The 21,811-nt window shown below is 45.1% G+C and overlaps 1 protein-coding gene across 1 annotated transcript; it reads right to left on the reverse strand.

Annotated features, from left to right (window-relative positions):
- Positions 1–20,629: 20,629 nt before the first annotated feature.
- On the reverse strand, positions 20,630–21,592 carry LOC129817037 (trace amine-associated receptor 13c-like). The gene has a single exon (XM_055872021.1). It carries the CDS (start codon positions 21,590–21,592, stop codon positions 20,630–20,632), a length of 963 nt encoding a protein of 320 aa, XP_055727996.1.
- Positions 21,593–21,811: the final 219 nt, after the last annotated feature.

A 21,811-nucleotide genomic window follows, 5' to 3' on the forward strand; every position in this document is an offset into this window, starting at 1 on the left:
CTTTCAAAGCACTTCATGGCTACAGACGTGAGTTCTACGGGTCGGTACTCATTTAGGCAGATTATCTTACATGCTGACCACAGCGCTCGCGTCGCATGCAAATATTACATTTCCACATACATGTTATTCAATCATTGTACCCACACTGCTCTCGCGCGCCAACCAGTGTCTGTGTTGCCAGGCGCTAAAATATAAGTTCCTTCTATTTGTGGCGCAGAAAGCGCTGCAAGTCATGCCTCTCCCATCTCCTCATTGGTTTATAGAAGCAAATACCCACGTGCATATCTCCTCATTGGTTATACCCACGTCTGTGACTAATAGACGAACTGAGGTCGGTCGGTGTCATGGTAATACTATTAGATGCCAATCGCCATATAAAGTCCAATGAAGAAAAAGCTTGGAAGGAGGAGAGATGACTAGAATCAATTCGTTCGACTGTTTTATGTGTGGATTAATTGTCGGAGTGGAGGATCTTGTGTATTTCAGGTAAAATAACAACTCAACATTTAAATCCCAGGACAAATGAGCTTGCAACAGCAAGCTAGCTAAATAGGACAAATTAGACAGAAACTGCAAGCTAGCTAGCTAAATTGCCTGATATGTTTAATGCTTTTCGACCGGTCCGCAAATAAATATAATTGGTTCAGAATTTGTTTCGATATTTCAACCTTCATGTCGTGATCGCTTTTGGTGTGGGGGGACAAAATCAATTTGCGCATGATAGCGCATGATGGCGCACAGGCGTGACCTGTTTGGGTACTGTATTAGTGTTCTTAGGCACAGGGACTATGGTGGTCTGCTTAAAACCTCTTGGCAATAGGGGGTGCTATTTGCACTTTGTAATAAATTTGTTCCCAAATTAAACTGCCTCGTACTCAATTCTTGCTCGTACAATATGCATATTATTATTACTATTGGATAGAATACACTCTCTAGTTTCTAAAACCGTTTGAATTATTTCTCTGAGTGAAACAGAACTCATTCTGCAGCACATTTCCTGTCAGGGAGTGAGATTTCAGAAATTGAGGTCCCTGTTCTGAGGTCAGTTTATAAGTCCCCATGTAAGCCATCGGGCTACATGCACTGCATACGTCTTCCTCTAGATGTCAGTAAGCGGGGAGAATTTGAATGGAGTGGATTGCGCAATCTGGGCCACTATAAATGATCATGGAACGGAAGTACCATTCTTTTCAACGGGACATCTGGCGCAAGAGGACATCACAATGGCGTCCTGCAAACGCTTTCGTTTTAGCAGTTCTATATCTCCGGTCATGTTTTTATTCGTTATAGGTGTTAAAGACATCATAAGGTAGTTAATTTAAACCGATTTATAGCAGTTTATATCAGTTTATTGCGATTTTCCTGGATTTCTTTGTGATGCGGTTTCACGAGTTGGACACCTCTCCAGTGGGTGGCTAACGTTAGCGGCTATTTCGACAGGACAAGAGGACATCTTTCAACCAAAAGACGATTGTTCTGGAGAAAGGACACCTTGCCCAAGATTTTGATGGAAGCTCAGCTAATAGTAAGCAGTCTTTATGCTGTTAATTCGTACTTATGTTGACAAATGTCAAATAATAATTCCGCCATGAATTATGGTGCGGTCTCGCTTTAGCGCACGCTGTATTGCGCAGTAACGTTAATTTTAAAAATCTAACACAGCGATTGCATTAAGAACTAATTTATCTTTCATTTGCTGTCCAATCTGTATTTTTTTGTCAAGTTTATGAATAGTTTTCGATTAGATTAGGTGCCTCTCCAAGATGGCGCAGGACAGATTGCTTGAAGTTTTGGCCACTAATCACATTGTATAACCACGGTTTGTGCCGCTAAATATGCACATTTTCGAACAAACTCTATATGCATTGTGTAATAGGATGTTATAGGACTGTCATCTGAAGAATTCTGAGAAGGTTAGTGAAAAAATGAATATATTTTGGTGGTTTATACGTTATCGCTCTTTTTAGCTTGAATCAATGCTGTTGTGATGTTTGCTATTGTGGTAAGCTAATATAACGCTATATTGTGTTTTCCCTGTAAAACACTTAGAAAATCTGAAATATTGTCTGGATTCACAAGATCTGTGTCTTTCATTTGATGTACGCTGTGTATTTTTAAGAAATGTTTTATGATGAGTAATAGGTAATACACGTTGCTCTCTGTAGTTATTCTAGTCGCTTTGGTGAGAGTTGTGATGGTGGCTGCAATGGTAAACTATGATTTATACCTGAAATATGCTCATTTTTCTAACAAAACATATGCTTATCAGACTGTCATCTTATGAAGTTGTTTCTTGGTTAGTGGCTATTTATATCTTTATTTGGTCGAATTTGTGATAGCTACTGATGGAGTAAAAAACTGGTGGAGTAAAAAAAGTGGTGTCTTTTGCTAAAGTGGTTAGCTAATAGATTTACATATTGTGTCTTCCCTGTAAAACATTTTTAAAATCAGAAATGATGGCTGGATTCACAAGATGTGTATCTTTCATCTGGTGTCTTGGACTTGTAATTTAATGATATTTAGATGCTAGTATTTACTTGTGACGCTATGCTAGGCTATGCTAGTCAGCTTTTTTACTGATGGGGGTGCTCCCGGATCCGGGTTTGGGAGGAATTAGAGGTTAAAACATGTTGGTGTTACAGACTCAGTCAGGGACATGTTGAAAATGTCAGTGAAGACACTTGCCAGTTGGTCAGCGCATTCTCAGAGTACACATCCTGGTAATCCATCTGGCCCTGTGGCCATGTGAATGTTGACCTGTTCACAGGTCTTACTCACATCGGCTACGGAGAGCGTGATCACACAGTAGTCCGGAACAGCTGATACTCTCATGCATGCTTCAGTGTTGCTTGCCTTGAAGCGAGCATAGAAGTAATTTAGCTCGTCTGGTAGGCTCGTTTCACTGGACAGCTCGTGGCTGTGCTTCCCTTTGTAGTCTGTAATAGTTTGCAAGCCCTGCCACATCCGACGAGCATCAGAGCCGGTGTAGTTCGATTCAATCTTAGTCCTGTATTAACACTTTGCCTGTTTGATGGTTCGTCAGGGGGCATTGCGGGATTTCTTATAAGCTTCTGGGTTAGAGTCCCACTCCTTGAAAGCAGCAGCTCTACCCTTTACCTCAGTGCGGATGTTGCCTGTAATCCATGGCTTCTGGTTGGGGTATGTAAGTACAGTTACTGTGAGGACAACATCATCGATGCACTTATTGATGAAGCCAGTCACTGATGTGATATATTCCTCAGTGCCATCGGGAGAATCTCGAAACATTTTCCAGTCTGTGCTAGAAAAACAGTCCTGTAGCTTAGGATCTGCTTCACCTGACCACTTCTTTATTGATCGAGTCACTGGTGCTTCCTGCTTTAGTTTTTATTAGTAAGCAGGAATCAGGAGGATATAATTATGGTCAGATTTGTCAAATGGAGGGCGAGGGAGAGCTTTGTACACGTCTCTGTGTGTGGAGTAAAGGTGGTCTTGAGTTTTTTGTTCCTCTGGTTGCACATTTAACATGCTGGTAGAAATGAAATAAGTTAAGTTTCCCTGCATTAAAGTCCCCTGCCACTAAGAGCGGCGCCTCTGGATGAGTGTTTTCCTGTTTGCTTATGGCCGTATACAGCTCATTGAGTGCGGTCTTAGTGCTAGCATCGGTTTGTGGTGGTAAATAGACAGCTACGAAGAGTATAGATTAAAACTTTACTGTTAAATAGTGTTCTCTGCAGCTTATCATGAGATACTCTACCTCAGGCGAACAAAATCTTGAGACTTACTTACTATTACATTTATTGCAACAGCTGTTGTTTACAAATATACAGACCGCCACCCCTTGTCTTACCGGAGGCGGCTGTTCTACCTTGCCGATGCAGCGTAAACCCCACAAGCTGTATGTTATTAATGTCGTTGTTCAGCCACGACTTGGTGAAACATAAAATATTACAGTTTTTAATGTCCCGTTGGAAGAATATTTGTGATCGTAGTTCATCTATTTTGTTATCCAATGATTGTACGTTGTCTAATAGGACTGATGGTAGAGGCAGCCACTCGCCATCGGATCATTACAAGGCACCCCGACCTACATCCCCAATATCTCCATATTGTTATTCTTATTGTGTTACTTTTTATTATTACTTTTTATTTTAGCCCACTTGGTAAAACACTTCTTCTTCTTGAGCTGCACTAATGGTTAAGGGGCTTGTAAGTAACCATTTCACGGTAAGGTCTACACTTGTTGTATTCGGCGCATGTGACAAATTAAATTTGATTTGATTTGATTTGACTTCTCATGCAAATCTCGGGGATTTGGGGCTTATCAGGTGTCTGAAGTAAATCCTTCGGGTCCGACTCGTTAAATAAAAATCTTCTCCCAGTACGAGGTGAGAAATCGCTTTGCTACATATCAAGGAGCTCTTTTCGTTCATAAGAATGAAGAGTACTGACGTTAGAGACTGCAAAATACTTTACTAATGATTTGTAAATGGTTTATAAGGACATTTATTAAACATCTTATAAATTATTTTAAAAAACATTATTACATACTATAAAAGTTGTTTATAAATGTTTGAATGACTAGCTTACTAAAACACATCTGGGACAAATGATACATGTTTGATGAATAAACTATTTACTGGCCTCCCGGGTGGCGCAGTGGTCTAGTGGCTAACTGCGCCACCAGAGTCTCTGGGTTCGCGCCCAGGCTCTGTCGCAGCCGGCCGCGACCGGGAGGTCCGTGGGGCGACGCACAATTGGCATAGCGTCGTCCGGGTTAGGGAGGGTTTGGCCGGTAGGGATATCCTTGTCTCATCGCGCTCCAGCGACTCCTGTGGCGGGCCGGGCGCAGTGCGCGCTAACCAAGGGGGCCAGGTACACGGTGTTTCCTCCGACACATTGGTGCGGCTGGCTTCCGGGTTGGAAGCGCGCTGTGTTAAGAAGCAGTGCAGCTTGGTTGGGTTGTGCTTCGGAGGACGCATGGCTTTCGACCTTCGTCTCTCCCGAGCCCGTACGGGAGTTGTAGCGATGAGACAAGATAGTAATTACTAGCGATTGGATACCACGAAAATTGGGGAGAAAATGGGATAAAAATTTAAAAAATAAAAATAAAAAACTATTTACTAATCCATTATACATTTTTTATTACAAAGTGTTATTATAAAGTGTTACTAATCTCTAATTCATTCAGTGTAAACAGCATCTGACTGCTGCTCTGGTGTGACCCCTGACCTGGCAGCAGTGATGTAGTGAGAGTAGTGGTAGTGAGAGTAGTGGTAGTGAGAGTAGAAGTAGTAGTGCGAGTAGTGGTAGTGAGAGTAGTGGTAGTGGTGAGAGTAGTGGTAGTGGTGAGAGTAGAAGTAGTAGTGAGAGTAGTGGTAGTGAGAGTAGTGGTAGTGGTGAGAGTAGTGGTAGTGGTGAGAGTAGTGGTAGTGAGAGTAGTGGTAGTGAGAGTAGTGGTAGTGAGAGTAGTGGTAGTGAGAGTAGTGGTAGTGGTGAGAGTAGTGGTAGTGGTGAGAATAGTGGTAGTAGTGAGAGTAGTGGTGTTGGTGAGAGTAGTTTTAGTGGTGAGAGTAGAAGTAGTAGTGAGAGTAGTGGTAGTGAGAGTAGTGGTAGTGGTGAGAGTAGTGGTAGTGGTGAGAGTAGAAGTAGTAGTGAGAGTAGTGGTAGTGGTGAGAGTAGTGGTAGTGGTGTTAGTAGTAGTGAGAGTAGTAGTAATGTGAGTAGTGGTTGTGGTGAGAGTAGTGGTTGTGGTGAGAGTAGTGGTAGTGGTGAGCGGTAGTGAAAGTAGTGGGAGTGAGAGTAGTAGTAGTAGTGAGAGTAGTGGTAGTGAGAGTAGAGGTAGTGAGAGTAGTGGTAGTGGTGAGAGTAGTTGTAGTGGTAGTGAGAGTAGTGGTAGTGAGAGTAGTGGTAGTGAGAGTAGAGGTAGTGAGAGTAGAGGTAGTGAGAGTAGTGGTAGTGGTGAGAGTAGTGGTAATGGTGAGAGTAGTGGTATTAGTGAGAGTAGTGGTAGTGGTGAGAGTAGATTTAGTGAGAGTCGTGGTAGTGGTGAGAGTAGTGGTAGTGAGAGTAGCTGTAGTGGTGAGAGTAGTGGTAGTGGTGAGAGTAGTGGTAGTGGTGAGAGAAGTGGTAGTGGTGAGAGTAGTGGTAGTGGTGAGAGTAGTTGTGGTGAGAGTAGTGGTAGTGGTGAGAGTAGTGGTAGTGGTGAGAGTAGTGGTAGTGGTGAGATTAGTGGTAGTGGTGAGAGTAGTGGTATTAGTGAGAGTAGTGGTAGGGGTGAGTGGTAGTGGTGAGCGGTAGTGAGAGTAGTGGTAGTAAGAGTAGTGGTAGTGGTGAGAGTAGTGGTAGTGGTAGTGGTGAGAGTAGTGGTAGTGGTGAGATTTGTGGTAGTGGTGAGAGTAGTGGTATTAGTGAGAGTAGTGGTAGGGGTGAGTGGTAGTGGTGAGCGGTAGTGAGAGTAGTGGTAGTAAGAGTAGTGGTAGTAAGAGTAGCGGTAGTGGTGAGAGTAGTGGTAGTGGTGAGAGTAGTGGTAGTGAGAGTAGTGGTAGTGGTGTTAGTAGAAGTAGTAGTGAGAGTAGTGGTAATGTGAGTAGTGGTTGTGGTGAGAGTAGTGGTATTAGTGAGAGTAATGGTAGTGGTGAGAGTAGATTTAGTGAGAGTCGTGGTAGTGGTGAGAGTAGTGGTAGTGAGAGTAGCTGTAGTGGTGAGAGTAGTGGTAGTGGTGAGAGTAGTGGTAGTGGTGAGAGAAGTGGTAGTGGTGAGAGTAGTGGTAGTGGTGAGAGTAGTTGTGGTGAGAGTAGTGGGAGTGAGAGTAGTGGTAGTGGTGAGAGTAGTGGTAGTGGTGAGAGTAGTGTTAGTGGTGAGATTAGTGGTAGTGGTGAGAGTAGTGGTAGGGGTGAGTGGTAGTGGTGAGCGGTAGTGAGAGTAGTGGTAGTAAGAGTAGTGGTAGTGGTGAGAGTAGTGGTAGTGGTGAGAGTAGTAGTGAGAGTAGTGGTAGTAGTGAGAGTAGTGGTAGTGGTGAGAGTAGTGGTAGTGGTGAGAGTAGTGGTAGTGGTGAGAGTAGTGGTAGTGGTGAGAGTAGTGGTAGTGAGAGTAGTGGTATTAGTGAGAGTAGTGGTAGTGGTGAGATTAGTGGTAGTGGTGAGAGTAGTGGTAGTGGTGAGATTAGTGGTAGTGGTGAGAGTAGTGGTAGTGGTGAGATTAGTGGTAGTGGTGAGAGTAGTGGTATTAGTGAGAGTAGTGGTAGTGAGAGTAGTTGTAGTGGAACAACAGTTTCCTCATGAGAGAGCACATTTTCCATGCCAGGCGCATTATTAGCTCATTATTATGGATTTATACAAATAAATGTAATTAGAAAAAGACTTAAACTAACACAAATGTGGCTACTTTGCTGTTATTCTGGCTGCACTAGATGACGTGACTGTAAGTCAAATCAATCAAATCAAATTGTATTAGTCACATGCGTCGAATACAACAGATGTGGTAGTGAGAGTAGAAGTAGTAGTGAGAGTAGTGGTAGACATAGACCTTACAATGAAATACTTACTTATTAGCCCCTAACCAACAATGCAGTTTAAAAAATGCGTATAAGAAATAAAAGTAACAAGTAATTAAAGAGCAGCAGTGATGTAACAATGGCGAGACTATATACAGGGGGGTAACGGTACAGGGTCAATATGCAGGGGCACAGGTTAGTTGAGTGTCACGTTCGTCGTTTGGATGAAGAGAGGACCAAGGCGCAGCGTGATAACAATACAACTTCTATTTATTATAACGAAGACGAAGAACACTTAAACAAACTATACAAAAACAACAAACGACCGTGAAGCTATAATTACAATAAGTGCAGACACAGGCAACTTACATATAGACAATCACCCACAACCTACCTAATGAATATGGCTGCCTAAATATGGTTCCCAATCAGAGACAACGATAGACAGCTGTCTCTAATTGAGAACCAATCCAGGCAACCATAGACATACATACACCTAGACTAGACCCTGCCCCATAAACATACAAAACCCCTAGACAATACAAAACACATACCTCCCCCATGTCACACCCTGACCTAACTAAAATAATAAAGTAAACAAAGATAACTAAGGCCAGGGCGTGACAGTGCCCCCCCCAAAGGTACGGACTCCGGCCGCAAAATCTGAAACAGAAGGGGTGGGCCTTCTTACGGCGGCGGCTCGGGTGAGGGACGTGGACCCCACTCCACCATAGTCAATACCCTCTTTGATGGCGCCTCTGGAGCGGGGACCCTTACAGCGAGTCCCGGACTGAAGACCATCCTAGAGGGCGCCACTGGACGGAGGGGCGGCTCCGGACTGAGGGGCGGCTCCGGACTGAGGGGCGGCTCCGGACTGAGGGGAGGCTCCGGACTGGCGGGCGGCTCCTGACTGGCAGGCGGCTCTGGCAGCTCCTGACTGGCGGGCGGCTCTGGCGGCTCCTGACTGGCGGACGGCTCTAGCGGCTCCTGACGGACGGCTCTAGCGGCTCAGGACAGACGGGCGGCTTTGACGGCTCAGGACAGACGGGCGGCTCTGACGGCTCAGGACAGACGGGCGGCTCTGACGCCTCAGGACAGATGTGCGGCTCAGACGGCGCTGGGCAGACGGGCAGCGCAGGTGGCGCTGGGCAGACGGGCAGCGCAGGTGGCGTTGGGCAAACGGACAGCTCAGACCGCGCTGGGCACCATAGTCAATACCCGCTTTGGTGGCGCCTCTGGAGCGGGGACCCTTACAGCGAGTCCCGGACTGAAGACCATCCTAGAGGGCGCCACTGGACGGAGGGACGGCTCTGGACTGAGGGGCGGCTCCGGACTGAGGGGCGGCTCCGGACTGAGGGGCGGCTCCGGACTGAGGGGAGGCTCCGGACTGGCGGGCGGCTCCTGACTGGCAGGCGGCTCTGGCAGCTCCTGACTGGCGGGCGGCTCTGGCAGCTCCTGACTGGCGGGCGGCTCTGGCAGCTCCTGACTGGCGGGCGGCTCTGGCAGCTCCTGACTGGCGGGCCACTCTGGCAGCTCCTGACTGGCGGGCGGCTCTGGCATCTCCTGACTGGCGGTCGGCTCTGGCGGCTCCTGACTGGCGGGCGGCTCTGGCGGCTCCTGACTGGCGGGCGGCTCCTGACTGGCGGACGGCTCTAGCGGCTCCTGACTGACGGACGGCTCTAGCGGCTCAGGACAGACGGGCGGCTTTGACGGCTCAGGACAGACGGGCGGCTCTGACGGCTCAGGACAGACGGGCGGCTCTGACGGCTCAGGACAGACGTGCGGCTCAGACGGCGCTGGGCAGACGGGCAGCGCAGGTGGCGCTGGGCAGACGGGCAGCGCAGGTGGCGTTGGGCAAACGGACAGCTCAGACGGCGCTGGGCAGACGGGCAGCGCAGGCAGCGCTGGGCAGACGGGCAGCGCAGGCGGCACTGGGCAGACAGGCAGCGCAGGCGGCGCTGGTCAGACGGCAGACTCTGGCCTGCTGAGGCGCACAGTAGGCCTGGTGCGTGGTGCCGGAACTGGTGGTACCGGGCTAAGGACACGCACCTCAAGGCTAGTGCGGGGAGCAGGAACAGGGCATACTGGACCCTGGAGGCGCACAGTGGGCCTGGTGCGTGGTGCCGGAACTGGTGGTACCGGGTTGGAGACACGCACTTCAAGGCTAGTGCGGGGAGGAGGAACAGGACATACTAGACCCTGGAGACGCACATTAGGCTTGGTGCGTGGTGGCGGAACTGGTGGTACCGGGCTGGAGACACGCACCACAGGGCGAGTGCGTCGAGGAGGAACAGGGCATACAGGACCCTGGAGACGCACATTAGGCTTGGTGCGTGGTGCCGGAACTGGTGGTACCGGGCTGGAGACACGCACCACAGGGCAAGTGCGTGGAGGAGGAACAGGGCTCTGGAGATGCACAAGAAGCCTGGTGCGTGGTGTTTGCACTGGGGGTACTGGGCTGGGGCGAGGAGGTGGCACCGGATAGACCGGACCGTGAAGGCGTACTGGAGCTCTTGAGCACCGAGCCTGCCCAACCTTACCTGGTTGAATGCTCCCTGTAGCCAGGCCAGTGCTACAAGGTGGAATAGCCCGCACTGGGCTGTGCTGGCAAACCGGGAACACCATGCGTAAGGCTGGTGTCATGTACACCGGCCCGAGGAGACGCACTGGAGACCAGCTGCGTTGAGCCGGCTTCATGACACCTGGCTCGATGCCCACTCTAGCCCGGCCGATACGAGTAGCTGGGATGTACCGCACCGGGCTATGCACACGTACAGGAGACACTGTGCGCTCTTCCGCATAACACGGTGTCGGCCCGTACTCTCGCTCTCCACGGTAAGCACGGGGAGTTGGCGCTGGTCTCCTACCTGACTTCGCCACACTATCCGAGAGCCGCCCCCCAATAAATTTTTGGGGCTGCCTCTTGGGCTACCTACCGCGCCGCCGTGCTGCCTCCATACGCCGGTATCCCTCCTCACACTGCTCCAGAGAATCCCAGGCGGGCTCCGGCACTCTCCCTGGGTCGATCGCCCACCTGTCTATCTCTTCCCAAGTAGTGTAGTCCAGATTCTGTTCCCATGTCCATAAATCCTGACTTCGCTGCTGCTGCTGCTGCCGCTGCTGCCCGTTACCTTTATATCATCTCCGTTCCTCCCTTTCATGCTGCTTGGTCCTTGTTTGGTGGGTGATTCTGTCCGTTCGTCGTTTGGATGAAGAGAGGACCAAGGCGCAGCGTGATGACAATACATCTTCTATTTATTATAACGAAGACGAAGAACACTTAAACAAACTATACAAAAACGACCGTGAAGCTATAATTACAATAAGTGCAGACACAGGCAACTTACATATAGACAATCACCCACGAACTACCTAATGAATATGGCTGCCTAAATATGGTTCCCAATCAGAGACAACGATAGACAGCTGTATCTAATTGAGAACCAATCCAGGCAACCATAGACATACATACACCTAGACTAGACACTGCCCCATAAACATACAAAACCCCTAGACAATACAAAACACATACCTCCCCCATGTCACACCCTGACATAACAAAAATAATTTAAAAAAATATATAACTAAGGCCAGGGCGTGAGATTGAGGTAATATGTACATGTAGGTAGAGTTATTAAAGTGAATATGCATAGATGATAACAACAGAGAGTAGAAGAGGCGTAAAAGAGGGGGGCAATGCAAATAGTCTGGGTAGCCATTTGATTAGCTGTTCAGGAGTCTTATGGTTTGGGGGTAGAAGCTATTTAGAAGCCTCTTGGACCTAGACCTGGCACTCCAAAACCGCTTGCCGTGCGGTAGCAGTGAGAACAGTCTATGACTAGGGTGGCTGGAGTCTTTGACCATTTTTAGGGCCTTCCTCTGACACCACCTGGTGTAGAGGTCCTGGATGGCAGGAAGCTTGCCCTCAGTGATATACTGGGCCGTTCACATTACCCTCTGTAGCGCCTTGCGGTCGGAGGCTGGGCAGTTGCCATACCATACCAGGCAGTGTTGCAACCAGTCAGGATGCTCTCGATGGTGCAGCTGTAGATCCTTTTGAGGATCTGAGGGCACATACCAAAAAATGTCAACCTCCTGAGGGGGAATAGGTTTTGTTGTGCCCTCTTCACAACTGTCTTGGTGTGCTTGGACCATGTTAGTTTGTTGGTGATGTGGACACCAAGGAACTTGAAGATCTCAACCTGCTCCACTACAGCCCCGTCGATGAGAATGGGGACGTGCTCGGTACTCCTTTTCCTGTAGTCCACAATCATCTCCTTTGTCTTTACAGTCTAAAAAAGTAAGGTTCCTGGAGGATCCTTTAGGGGTTCTTCAAATTGAAACTGTGGGGGAACCCCTATATGTTTTTCAAATAACTCTTTAAAAGGGTTCTTCAAATAACCCCTTTTGATGGATCCTTGAAGAACCTTTTGATTAACATTTTGGGGTCCTTTTTTTTTACTACTCACCACTCCCCTATTATTATTAGTAGTGGTGCTTAACAATAACAATGATAACACAATATTTTATTTGTCAGTGTTTATTAGGATTTTAGAGTTAAAGCAGAGTTAAAGCATCTAAATGAGGTAAACTCCCACCAGAACCCCAAGTACAATGGATATACCCTCTGGCATGTTGATGTTAATGTGTTGATGTTCTCCGTTTCCATAGCCAGAATGATTTTGCAGTGCATGGTGATAGAACAGGTTTCCTGTTATATTCCTCGCAGGTGTAGGGAGGATGAAGTCTGTGAATCCAACAAATAGAAATTATACAGATGATTAACATAAAACACCTCAGAGCAAATGTATCTAAAGCATCCAGTACTTTGTTGCTGCTATGTAAGGTCTAGCGTGTTAATATGTTTTATGGGTAAAGGGTTGGAAATAGCTGTCTCCATAAAGACCGTCTAAATAGCCTGCCTACAACTGGTAAAAAGTTGACACCGTCTCCGTAACTCAGCTGCAGTGCTCTCTCAACCAGTGTTCTCAAAACACACACAGCCCTCAGGCCCTCCCCCTCCATACTCCTAAACACTCACCCACTCACTCACTCACTCACTCACTCACTCACTCACTCACTCACAGCCTGCACACTGCCTGATAGTCAGCAGCAGCAGGTCACAGTGAAATATATAAAAATATAAAAAATAAACACAAATGCCATGTCATTGACCAATACATTTTCACCCGCGACATTGTTTTCAAAGTAGCCTAATTTTACAGGAAACCCGAGGACATGGCAACCCTGACCCTCATAATACCCATGGAAACTAATGGTCAAACAAGGAAATTGTTCAAATCCTTTTTACACCCTTCATTTTTCCCATACAGGAGTTTAGAAACACTTAAAATAAGGGTGGTGTTTCATGTAGGTTTACCCTGGCGTTACGTTTTGATTACTGTGTAAATCTCCCTAGGACAAGGTGACTTTAATCAATATATTCACCTGTATTTACCCAACAAAAATGAAACGCTAATCAGCTGCTAATGTGGCTATCATTATGAACTACAAATGTCATGATGATCTGGACTAGATTGCCAAATCGAAGCAGTGGTAAGAATCTCTAGATTAACTATCTAATGTTTTCTACATTTTGTGATGAATACATTGGGAACATTTCTGTAAATTGATAATTCTCAAAATGATCTAGACCATATCAATGGTTAAAGTACAAACACAACAACAAAAGAAATATACTGAACATTTTAGTCCGAAACAGTCACACTGTTTTAGTAGTGTGCTGAAGGAAGTAATGAGTTTAGGGTCTGCAAAAGGACTTTACTAATGATTAGTAAATGGTTTACAATGATATTTATTCAACATTTTATGAATCATCATTACATACTAGAAAAGTTGTTTATAAATGTGTGAAAAACTAGCTTACGAAAACAAATGTGGGAGTAATGATAAATTATGAATAAACTATTTACTAATCCATTATAAATGCTTTATTACAAGGTGATATTATCAAGTGTTAAATCTTTATATTAATTCAGACTCTGAGAGATCTGCTCTGGTGTGACCCCTGACCTGGCAGCACTCTGACAGTGATGTAGTGAGAGTAGTGGTAGTGTTCATACTCAGTCTGTTGAAGTTGATGTGTCTGATGCGCTGTTGTGTTTAGGGTCATTCTACGAAAATGGAGGCTTTCCTGTCCCGGCCTTATTCACCAGGAAAACACTTAAAAGGTGAGCTAATGACATAATTTGTTTTGTTTTAATTTAAGTGTTTTATTATTAATAAAACATATGTAAGATACTTACTATATTGCAAACATTTTTATATATATATATATATATATATATATATTGTAGAGCACAGTCAGTACCATGAAGTTGGCTTGTCCCTCGGGTCAGGAGTCATGGTTTAATGACATATTTTTGTAACAGTCCTGACCTGTTTTATGTTGTTTTTATGTGTTTATGGTCAGGGCATGTGAGGTTGGGTGGGCATTCTATGTTATCTGTTTCTATGTTGTTTTTGGTTTGCCTGGTATGGCTCTTGATTAGAGGCAGGTGGTTTGCGTTTGTCTCTAATTAAGAGTCATATTTAGGTAGGGCATTCTCACTTTTGTTTGTGGGTGGTTGTCTCCTGTGTCTGTGTTATGTCTTACACCATACGGGATTGTTTCGGTTGTTCGTTTCGTTTTCGGTTTATGTAGTCTGTTTCCTGCTCGTGTGTTCTTCCTGTCGTTATGTAAGTTCCATGTTCAGGTTTCGTCTACGTTGTCCGTTTGTTATTTTGTATCATTTCTAAAGTATAGTTCGTGTCAGTGTTCGTTTTGTTAAATAAATTCATTATGTCATCACACCTCGCTGCGCATTGGTCTACCGATCCTTCTCTCCTCACCTCATCTGAGGATGAGGAGAGCGACAGCTCTTACAGAACCACCCACCTATCCAGAGCCAAGCAGCGGGGTAAACGGAGTAAGGGACAGCGCAAGAAGGAGCAATGGACATGGGACGATGTTCTGGATGGAAAGGGTGTCTACACATGGGAGGAGATCCTAGCTGGTAGAGATCGCCTCCCATGGGAACAGCTGGAGGCACTGAGGAGAGCGGAGGCTACCGGAGAGAGGAACCGGAGCTATGAGGGAACGCGTCTGGCACGGAAGCCGAAAAAGCCCGTGAGTAACTCCCAAAAATTTCTTGGGGGGGGGCTAAAGGGTAGTGGGCCAAGGGCAGGTAGGAGACCTGCGCCCACTTCCCAGGCTTACCGTGGAGAGCGGGAGTACGGGCAGGCGCCGTGTTACGCAGTAGAGCGCACGGTGTCTCCTGTACGAGTGCATAGCCCAGTGCGGGTTATTCCACCTCCCCGCACTGGGAGGGCTAGATTGGGCATTGAGCCAGGTGTCATGAGGCCGGCTCAACGCGTCTGGTCTCCAGTGCGTCTCCTCGGGCCGGCATACATGGCACCTGCCTTACGCATGGTTTCCCCGGTTCGCCTACATAGGCCGGTGCGGGTTATTCCACCTCCCCGTACTGGTCGGGCAACCGGGAGCATTCAACCAGGTAAGGTTGGGCAGGTTCAATGCTCAAGAGTGCCAGTACGCCTCCACGGTCCGGTATTTCCGGCACCACCTCCCCGCCCCAGCCTAGTACCTACAGTGTCTACACTATGCACTAGGCTACCAGTGCGTATCCTGAGCCCTGTTCCTCCTCCACGCACTCTCCCTGTGGTGCGTGTATTTAGCCCGGTGCCTCCAGTTCCGGGCCCACGCACTAAGCTACCAGTGCGTCTCCAGAGCCCTGTACACACTGTATATTCTCCCCCTACTAATCCTGATGTGCTTGTCCTCAGCCCGGCGTCACCAGTGCCGGTACCACACATCAGGGATAGAGTAGGCTTTGAGAATACAGTGTGCCCTGTCCCTGCTCCCCGCACTAGTAGGAAGGTGCTTATCATTAGCACGGTGCCTCCAGTTCCGGCACCACGCACCAGGTCTACAGTGCGCCATATCCGGCCAGAGCCATCCGTCTCACCAGCGCCATCTGAGCCATCCGTCTCCCCAGCGCCATCTGAGCCATCCGTCTCCCCAGCGCCATCTGAGCCATCCGTCTCCCCAGCGCCATCTGAGCCATCCGTCTCCCCAGCGCCATCTGAGCCATCCGTCTGCCAGGAGCCTGCAAAGCCGCCCGTCTGCCATGAGCCTGCAAAGCCGCCCGTCTGCCATGAGCCTACAGAGCCGTCAGCCAGACAGGAGCCGCTAGAGCCGTCAGCCAGACAGGAGCCGCTAGAGCCGTCAGCCAGACAGGATCTGCCAGAGCCGCCAACCAGACAGGATCTGCCAGAGCCGCCAACCAGACAGGATCTGCCAGAGCCGCCAACCAGACAGGATCTGCCAGAGCCGCCAACCAGACAGGATCTGCCAGAGCCGTCAGAGCGCCATGAGCAGCCAGAGCCGTCAGAGCGCCATGAGCAGCCAGAGCCGTCAGAGCGCCATGAGCAGCCAGAGCCGTCAGAGCGCCATGAGCGTCGAGAGCCGTCAGAGCGCCATGAGCGTCGAGAGCCGTCAGAGCGCCATGAGCGTCGAGAGCCGTCAGCCTGCCATGAGCGTCGAGAGCCGTCAGCCTGCCATGAGCGTCGTGAGTCGTCAGTCAGCCATGAGCTGCCCTTCAGCCTGAAAAGGCTAGATACCCAGAACTGCCCATCAGTCCAGAGCTGTCTCTCTGTCCGGAGCTGCCTTTCAGTCCGGAGTTGCCCCTCTATCCTGATCTCCCTCTCTATCTTTATCTACATCTATAGTCTTATCTATCCCTCTGTCTTGGTTTATCTCTCTGTCCCGGTATTGTCACTATTAGATTTGTTATTAGGAGGATTTTGTGGGGGAAGTAAGAGGGTGGACATTCTTGAAGGGAGGGGGCTAGGATGGATTATGGTGGGATGGGAACCGCGCCCGGAGCCTGAGCCACCACCGTGGTTAGATGCCCACCCGGACCCTCCCCTGGACTTTGTGCTTGTGCGCCCGGCGTGCGCATCTTGAGGGGGGGGTACTGTAACAGTCCTGACCTGTTTTATGTTGTTTTTATGTGTTTATGGTCAGGGCATGTGAGGTTGGGTGGGCATTCTATGTTATCTGTTTCTATGTTGTTTTTGGTTTGCCTGGTATGGCTCTTGATTAGAGGCAGGTGGTTTGCGTTTGTCTCTAATTAAGAGTCATATTTAGGTAGGGCATTCTCACTTTTGTTTGTGGGTGGTTGTCTCCTGTGTCTGTGTTATGTCTTACACCATACGGGATTGTTTCGGTTGTTCGTTTCGTTTTCGGTTTATGTAGTCTGTTTCCTGCTCGTGTGTTCTTCCTGTCGTTATGTAAGTTCCATGTTCAGGTTTCGTCTACGTTGTCCGTTTGTTATTTTGTATCATTTCTAAAGTATAGTTCGTGTCAGTGTTCGTTTTGTTAAATAAATTCATTATGTCATCACACCTCGCTGCGCATTGGTCTACCGATCCTTCTCTCCTCACCTCATCTGAGGATGAGGAGAGCGACAGCTCTTACAATTTTGAGTTAAAAAAAAAAAAACATCTCCCTCTTTAAATGTCATAATACAAAGGAAAGTATTATAGTTATTTAGTGGACTACTCAAAAAACGAAATATCCAATAAATATTACAATTCATTTACAAGTAATAGCTGTAATAGCTGTAATAGCTGTACGAGCTATAATAGCTGTAATAGCTGTAATAGCTGTAATAACTGTAATAGCTGTAATAACTGTAATAGCTGTAATAACTGTAATAGCTGTAATAACTGTAATAGCTGTAATAGCTGTAATAGCTGTAATAACTGTAAGAGCTGTAATAACTGTAAGAGCTGTAATAGCTGTAATAACTGTAATAGCTGTAATAACTGTAATAGCTGTACGAGCTATAATAGCTGTAATAGCTGTAATAGCTGTAATAACTGTAATAGCTGTAATAACTGTAATAGCTGTAAGAGCTGTAATAGCTGTAATAACTGTAATAGCTGTAATAGCTGTAATAGCTGTAAGAGCTGTAATAGCTGTAATAGCTGTAATAACTGTAATAGCTGTAAGAGCTGTAATAACTGTAATAGCTGTAAGAGCTCTAAGAGCTGTAATAGCTGTAATATCTGTAATAGCTGTCTCAATTTCATGTCACTGGTGTTAAAATGTATAAAAACCACCACCTTGAAAAAATGCAACATCCTTTCCAAATTCTTCCTTGGTCAAAGGTTCATTGGAGACGTGACTGTTTTGAAAAGCACATGGGGAGTGTGCACTCTCTCTTCATATGTTAACAATTTGATCATTAACTTGGTAATTTCATCCAAGGATTTAAGATGTGTCACTGGTGTAATACAGTTCATAGTAAGGGGAAAGGAAATTGGATAACAATTCTTGATGAAATTGCATGATTACTCATGAAAGCTTAGACAATATATTCGGAAAGACCCCTTGACTTTTTCCAAATTTTGTTACGTTAAGCCCTTATCAAAAAAGAAAAATCCTTATCAATCTTCACAAAATATCCAATAATGACAAAGCAAGAACAGTTTTTTATAAATGTTTGCAAATGTATAAAAAATAATAACGGCAATATAATATTTACATAAGTATTCAGACGCTTTACTCAGTACTTCGATGAAGCACCTTTGGCAGTGATTACAGCCTTGAGTCTTCTTGGGTACAATCTACAAGCTTGGTACACCTGTATTTGGGGAGTTTCTACCATTCTTCGCTGCAGATCCTCTAAAGCCCTGTCAGGTTGGATGGGGAGCAGGTTTTTATCAAGAGTCTCTCTGTACTTTGCTCAGTTCCTCTTTCCGTCAATCCTGACTAGTCTCCCGGTCCCTGCCAGTGAAAAACATCCCCACAGCATGATGCTGCCACCACCATGCCAGGTTTCCTCCGGACGTGACGCTTGGCATTCAGGCCAAAGAGGTCAATCTTGGTTTCACCAGACCAGACAATCGTGTTTCTCATAGTCTGAGAGTCTCTAGGCGCCTTTTTGAAGATTTTCAAGTAGGCTGTCGTGTGCCTTTTACTGAGGAGTGGCTTCCGTCTGGCCACTCTAAGATAAAGGCCTGACTGGTATACTGCTGCTGAGATGGTTGTCTTTCTGGAAGGTTCACCCATCACCACAGAGGAACTCTGGAGCTCATCAGAGTGACTATTGGGTTCTTGGTCTCTTCCCTGAGCAAGGCCCTTCTCCCCCAATTGCTCATTTTGACCTTGCAGCCAGCTCTAGAAAGAGTCTTGGTGGTTCTAAACTTCTTCCATTTAAGAAAGATGGAGGCCACTACGTTCTTGTGGACCTTCAGTATTGCAGAAATGTTTTGCTAACCTTCCCCAGATACAGTGGTGTAAAGTACTTGAAAGTACTTACTTAAGTTGTTTTTTGAGGTATCTGTACTTTACTTTACTATTTATATTTTTGACTCTTTTTTCTTCACTACATTTCTAAAGAAAATTATGTACTTTTTACTCCATACATTTTCCCTGACACCCAAAAGTTCTTGTTACATTTTGAATGTTTAGCAAGACAGGAAAATGGTATAATTCACACACTTATCAAGAGAACATCCCTGGTCATCCCACTCTCTCATTTCACTAAACACATGCTTTGTTTGTGAATGATGTCTGAGTGTTGGACCGTGCCCCTTGTTATCTGTAAATAATTAAAAAACATGGAAATGGTTTGCTTAATATAAGGAATTTGAAATGATTTATACTTTAACTTTTACTTTTGATACTTAAGTATATTTTAGGAATAACATTTACATTTGATAATTAAGAATATTTAAAACCAAATACTTTTAGACTTTTACTCAAGTAGGATTTTACTGGGTGATTTTCACTTTTACTTGAGTCATTTTCTATTAAGGAATCTTTACTTTTACTCAAGTAAGACAATTGGGTACGTTTTCCACCACTGCCCAGATGTGTGCCTTGACACAATCCTGTCTCTGAGTTCTACGGACAATTCCTTCGACCTCATGGCTTGGTTTTTGCTCTGACATGCACTGTCAACTGTGAGACCTTATACAGACAGGTGTGTGCCTTTCCAAATCATGTCCAATCAATTGAATTTACCACAGGTGGAATCCAATCAAGTTGGATAAACATCTCAATGATGATCAACGGAAACAGGATGCACCTGAGCTCAATTTCGAGTCTTATAGCAAAGGGTCTGAATACTTATGTAAATATGCTATTTCTGTTTTTTATTTTTTATATATTTGGAAACATTTCTAAAAACCTGTTTTCACTCTGTCATTATGGGGTATTTATTGTGTGTAGATTGATGATGAACAAAATGTATTTAATCAATTTTAGATTGAGGCTGTAACATAACAACATGTATTTAATCAGTTTTAGATTGAGGCTGTAACATAACAAAATGTATTTAATCAATTTTAGATTGAGGCTGTAACATAACAAAATGTGTAAAATATCAAGGTGTCTGAATACTTTCCGAATGCACTGTGGTAGATATTTATAAATGTGAGAATACCTAGTTTACTAACATTTGACAAATGTGGGAATAATGATTAATAAATGGTGAGAAAACTGTAAATGCCTTACAAAAGGTTTGTTACTAAACATTATTATAAAGTGTTACCCATATTTGCATAATCTTACATTTTACCATCAACTACTTCCACAATACACCATTGAGTTAGACTTGGACTTTATTTGATATCATGCATATTGTACATTTACATTTGTACTACCCTTGTTGAAGGTACTGTGTCCCAATTCAGCCACTAGAGGGTGATGTTAAACAACATGCAGACATCCTCAAAACGTGCTTTTAGAATACTTCCATACTATTTATCATTAAATAACATGGAACAACCACAGACTTTGGAATTTGTAATATACAACCCAAAATTACTTCAATGTCTTTTATAATTTTTGTAAAAAAAAATAATAATCACCTTTACTTAACTAGGCAAGTCAGATAAGGGCAAATTCTTATAAAACAAGCTTATGCCTCCTTATCCCTTCTCCAAGTCATTCCATTCCAATCCAGACAAATCATTCTGTATCAACACCACATGTATCTATGATGACAACACTGAGATAAGTAATGTCAGTGTGTTGACACATGAAAGAAGCAATTACTACAATTGTTTAACATAACTATATCAAACCTATGTTTGTCAAATTTAGGAATAAAAACATAGGAACTATGAACGCCATAACTTCAGAGTTAAAATATGTCTAGCTGTCACTTTGAACCATGGATAAAAGAAAGCATAAATTATTGGATTAATTAAGGAATTTACAAGTGGCAGAAAACTGATGAACAATGATAACAAATTGTCAATAAAAATGTGTACAAAAAATAAAATAAATAGAGATGGAATCCAACAAATGAGATAGTTGAATACAACAATAGACAGAGTTTTTGCTGCTTTCCTCTCAGACTTATTTGCCTGTACAGTTTTAACACCAGACACATTGGCAGCCTCTTTAGAAAATACCTTTCTGGCCTGTGATCTGGCCACCACAAAGATTTTCATATAAAGTGTTATAATAATAGAACATGGGACAACCATTGTAAATACAATATCAACGATATTACCCCAGATTGACCCTTCCACAGTAAAACATTCTTTCAAACACCTACTCGGTACCTGTACATTTATACATATTTTTATAACAACAGCCTGGTATATGATACAACAAAACCAGGTAATGGATATACAACACATTGTTCTTGGTATTGTTATTTTAGAGTGGTACATTAAGGGATCGCACACAGCAACATAGCGGTCAATAGATATCAAGACCAAATTACCCAGAGATAAAGAAGTACATAAAAAAGCCATATAGAAATGAAAAGCACAGAAATATTTCCCAAAACCCCAACATGAATTCGTTAATGCTAAAGTCGTTACTGGTATCACAATCAGTCCCACCAGGAGATCTGACACAGCCAGAGAGAGGATGAGCAGGTTGGTTGTAGTGTGGAGCTGCTTGAAGTGAGAGATGGAGATGATCACCAGTACGTTCAAAAATACTGTAACTGCTGAAAACAATGAGAAGAAGATGTACAGTGTTATGTAGATAGATGTCGATAGCAAAGCTTTTCTGCAAGAAGAGTTTTTGTCTTCAAAACAGTATTGAACATCTTCGTGTTTCTCCATTTTTTTAATAAAGGGTCAAAATGCTGAGGTCCTGCTCCTCCTTGGTCCTGTGTGTGACCCTGTCAGGTCAGCCTTCTGACAAACTCTGAGCTCTGCCTCTCTATTTATCCCTAAGTGACAAACAGATACTCTCCTCCCTGTAGTGTCGTTGCACACACACGCACGCGCACACGCACACGCACACACTTCACCACCAACAAGTGAAGACACAAATGAACA

Source organism: Salvelinus fontinalis, chromosome 19, assembly GCF_029448725.1.
Source record: "Salvelinus fontinalis isolate EN_2023a chromosome 19, ASM2944872v1, whole genome shotgun sequence".
Taxonomy (NCBI): Eukaryota; Metazoa; Chordata; class Actinopteri; order Salmoniformes; family Salmonidae; genus Salvelinus; species Salvelinus fontinalis.

Excerpts from the sequence above, each read along its gene's own strand:
- LOC129817037 (XM_055872021.1), bottom strand. The coding sequence starts at position 21,592 with ATGGAGAAACACGAAGATGTTCAATACTGTTTTGAAGACAAAAACTCT.